We start from the raw sequence: 4,005 nt of genomic DNA on the forward strand, positions 1-4,005 counted from the left end.
TAATCATGTAATTTTATTATCACTAGATGGCAGTAGGTATAGAGCATTTTACATTAAAACGAGAATTAATGATGCATGAATGTTACTACATTCATGCATCACACACCAGTGTTGTGACACTGTTCAGGTGTTCAGGTGTATTTTTGAAGTGGACATGTTATGTGCAATTTGAAATAAGAAATGCAAAATGTGATAAAAATACATTTTTGTGTTTATTTGATTCCTATTCAAGACACTTTGATAGACCACATTGTTGTGGCCCTGTTCAGGTGTATTTTTGAAGTGCACGTTACATGCAATTTGAAATAAGAAATGTAAAATGTGATAAAAATACATTTTTGTGTTTGATTCCTACTCGAGACACTTTGATAAGAATGACTATATATGTAATATAGGCAGCTACAGAGTATCTTTGTTTACATTTTTAGTTGGTGGTGTGCTTTGTGATTTTTTCAATGTACCTTGACTCAAAAAAGGTTGAAAAACACTGGCCTAGACAACATAATTGCTACAAACTTGACTCATTAATTTTTCAATGCTATCTATCAGTTACATTCTCACTCAACACCTTTGGAAGTGCAGAATTAACATAATATTTTATGGTTTAAATAGAAATTTTCATTGGAGCATTTTGAATGAACAATAATACTGTATCTGCCATTTTATTTAAAGTGGGTTTTTTATATTGAATGCTAGTAATACCCAGTGAAGAAACTTCTGGTTGTATGTTAGGAAAGATGCTCAATATTTATAACAAGGTCAGTCACTCTGGGCTTCTGTAATAACTGTATTTGGTTAATAAAATATAAATTTGACATATTTACAGGAACTTTAAATGTCTGCAATTGGTCTCCATCTTGATCATACAGGAAAGTTCCCAAATGACTCTCCTCATCTTCTAAATGCTTCTTTCCCTGAGTCAAAATGAGATAGAAATGCAGTTCATTATCTTGTTTTTTCTATATATGTGAAAGTTGGTGTCTCTAAAAACATATCAGATCCTGAGATGAGCAGAAAATTCATTAGTGCAGACAGAAGGTTTGAATAGTTTAGAATGTGATCAAATGATGTCCTACTGAATCACTACTATCACATTTTAAAGGCTAAAATATACTACAGGTGGATATATATGTTTCACAGTTTTGACACTCATTTTACTTGACTTACATAGACAGAAAATTCTCTAGGGGCACTAGAGATTGAGGAAGTGGGGGATACCATCTTTGTAATATGTCCCAGGGACACATGCGTTATGTTGGCTTTGTGGGACAGAGCAATGTCTAAACGTCCTGGAAAATCTGCAAAGGCCCAGCATTGTCCTGGATTCAAATGTGTTCTTCCCTGAAAACAGAGAACAAAATAAAGTTTAGGTGGGGTACCAAGACTAAGAGAAAAGAAAATCCTCAAGCCTAATATTATATCAAAAAGAAACACCACATTTCCTGAAACTTATTTAATGATCTTAATGTCATTCAAACCTTAATAACAATGTTTGGGCCCATAGGTGGTAGCCTGAAAGATGTTCCAAACAATCGACATGCCTTATGGCTCTGATAAGGTTTTGATGTCGTTTTGGCTAAAATCATTGCTCCTGTTCACAAAGCACAAAATCAGAAATAATGTGAGTCAGAAAAGTGTAATACTGAAAAATTGAAAACTAGTTCATGATCTTATTTGTAATGGTTCACCTTGAGACTCCAGAGCAAAGTTGGGCCACAGATTTGCTTGTGGTAGAAGGTAGTCAAGCTTTGACTGCATCAACTGCAGCTTGGAGAGACGTCCCTGATCCTTACTTCCAGAGATTGTAACCTGTACACAATATAATAGTTAACTGCTTGTTCTCATGTTTGCTTAGAATATTTAAATCAGTGTTAAGATTAGGAAGAGAAAGCCTACCATGTCTGTTAGAGTTGGTGTTACAGGTAACTCTGAAGGTCGCGATTGCAGAGAAACCATCCGACAAATACAAGCTGATGAACATGAGCAGATGATGTGAGATAACATTTAAAATACAGACTTTCTATAACACTTCCAAACCGACTATTTGTAGAAGGAGAGTATTTACCAAAAGCGACAAAAACACCAATGATGACGACAAAGACGTTTTGTTGGTGAATGACATTCACCTCTTGACTCTCTCTAAATGTCCCCTCCTGATTTACAGGTCGGTTTACAGGGCGACCTGTTCTGCGCCTCCTTCTGTCCCAAGACAGAAAACATACAAGTGAGTAAAGATGTACATTGATCAGCAGTTGACTGTATAAAACAAAAATGTAAAAAAAAAAAATGCTGATTTAATATACCTGAAAGGGGTCTCTCAATATGACACAACTGGTTTTCCATTGATGTCATAATAGCCATTGGTTCTCAATCGTTCACTTCTTCTTAGCATGACTGTAAAAAACACAAAGACATGGAAAGGTGGTCGGTGACTGGCACAAAGCATGTCTAAAATGTATAACATAACAGAGAACACCAAGTCATTTTCATAGTAAACATTGTAAATTTAATGATGTAATATATCTGAAACTTCATTTAATGTCAATCAGATCATCATTTAGTTACCTATCAAATTTAATTTATAATTTCATGTGTGAAAATCATAAACTATATAGAACTTGAAGAACATTTTTTTTTTAAAAAAACATGTAAATCCTTAATATTTTTCTGCTGTTTCAATGAAGTTCGCAAATATGCAACAAAGGTGCTAAATACACAAATGATACATTTGATATTTACATCAAAAAGTTACTAAAATGGTTAGAAGAGTTACAAAACTTATTTCTAACAACTTGTCTTGCTTAACCTATTTGCAACATCGCTGGAACAATTCTTTCAAAAAACTCTAGCACAAAATTACATTTCTTTTCTTTGCCTCACTAATTTCTAAATAAATACTTACTTGAAAACCTGATTCTCAACTGAATTTCTTGCAGTAATATCTTTGACGTCTCTCTCTTCAAATGGATGAATTCCTATAGGAACTGCTCTCTTATTGACAAACGTTCCAAAAGTCTCTGATGACAAGTCAGCCTAAGTGACATCACAATGCTCAACAGAACCACAATTCATTTCTGGCTCTTTTAAATTCATTCTAAACATTTTAAAAAATATAATGTACAAAAAAAAAGTCCATTCTGCTGTTAAATTAGTGAATCAAATCACTGCTCTCAACAAAATCAAGAAATGTTTACTTCCCTACTGGCATTTACATATAGTTATTGCAGTTTTTTAGACATGTTTGATAAAAATTTCCGCTACTACTGCAGATCACTTCCTCTGCACCGACTCACCGTATTCTACATTTCCTGTTATAATTTTACAGTTTAATATCCACATCATGTACATTTTGACAAAGTCATCCTACTCAGTTGCACGTTATTGAAAGTTTTTGCTATTACTGTTGTTGTTAATCCTGTTTTCATATATACTTAAAAGTTTAGGAACTATTGTGTGAACTTGTATATATGTGTATATGTATATACTGGTAGACTCGTTTGTGAATAAATCAATGGATAACATAACTAGGACTAGAAACTAGAAGAAAAAAGACTGACTCTGTGTGTGAAAGAGACTGTGTATATTGTTGAGGCGCTTATCAAGGTCAAGTACACTCACATGCTTTCACACACTACATTTTCATATTTTCACACAAAAGCCCTTGTAATTGTAACACATACAGAAACTCCTCAGACTCCTGTCTCCAAGGAAATAGAAACTTAGTTGATGTAAAACTGACGTCAGACATCTGATGACTACTGGGTGCATTCTTTGAGTATAGTAAACAAATCTTCCCGTTTTTGATCAGATGCTGTATAGACTCTGTCACATTCACACCTAGTCTGTAAGGGTAAGCGTCTCCTTTTTTTAGTGCTAAAAAAAGAATAAAATAGGTAAAGTCTGATTGCTCTGTGTTGGCTGATTTTCTGCTCCGTGTGCGGCACATTTTTGATTCATCGGTTTTGAAGTAGCCATTTTCAACAATGTGTGTGTGTGTATATATAT

The 4,005-nt window shown here is 34.0% G+C and overlaps 1 protein-coding gene and 1 long non-coding RNA gene across 2 annotated transcripts; both read right to left on the reverse strand.

Moving 5' to 3' along the window:
* Positions 1-596: 596 nt before the first annotated feature.
* LOC106936127 (SUN domain-containing protein 3-like) lies at positions 597-2,057 on the reverse strand. Its single transcript, XM_015016954.1, has 5 exons — positions 1,897-2,057; positions 1,689-1,809; positions 1,479-1,591; positions 1,168-1,341; positions 597-914 (listed from the first exon to the last, which is right to left on the reverse strand). Exons 1-5 carry the CDS (start codon positions 2,002-2,004, stop codon positions 729-731), a joined length of 702 nt encoding a protein of 233 aa, XP_014872440.1. The 5' UTR covers positions 2,005-2,057; the 3' UTR covers positions 597-728.
* A 71-nt stretch (positions 2,058-2,128) lies between these two features.
* On the reverse strand, positions 2,129-3,999 carry LOC106936128 (uncharacterized). The gene is made up of 3 exons (XR_001422060.1): positions 2,903-3,999; positions 2,304-2,394; positions 2,129-2,199 (listed from the first exon to the last, which is right to left on the reverse strand). It is a non-coding gene; the product is annotated as an uncharacterized LOC106936128 (long non-coding RNA).
* Between the last annotated feature and the right edge of the window lie 6 nt (positions 4,000-4,005).

Source organism: Poecilia latipinna, unplaced genomic scaffold, assembly GCF_001443285.1.
Source record: "Poecilia latipinna isolate Pla-1442-1.1 unplaced genomic scaffold, P_latipinna-1.0 Scaffold2083, whole genome shotgun sequence".
NCBI lineage: Eukaryota > Metazoa > Chordata > Actinopteri > Cyprinodontiformes > Poeciliidae > Poecilia > Poecilia latipinna.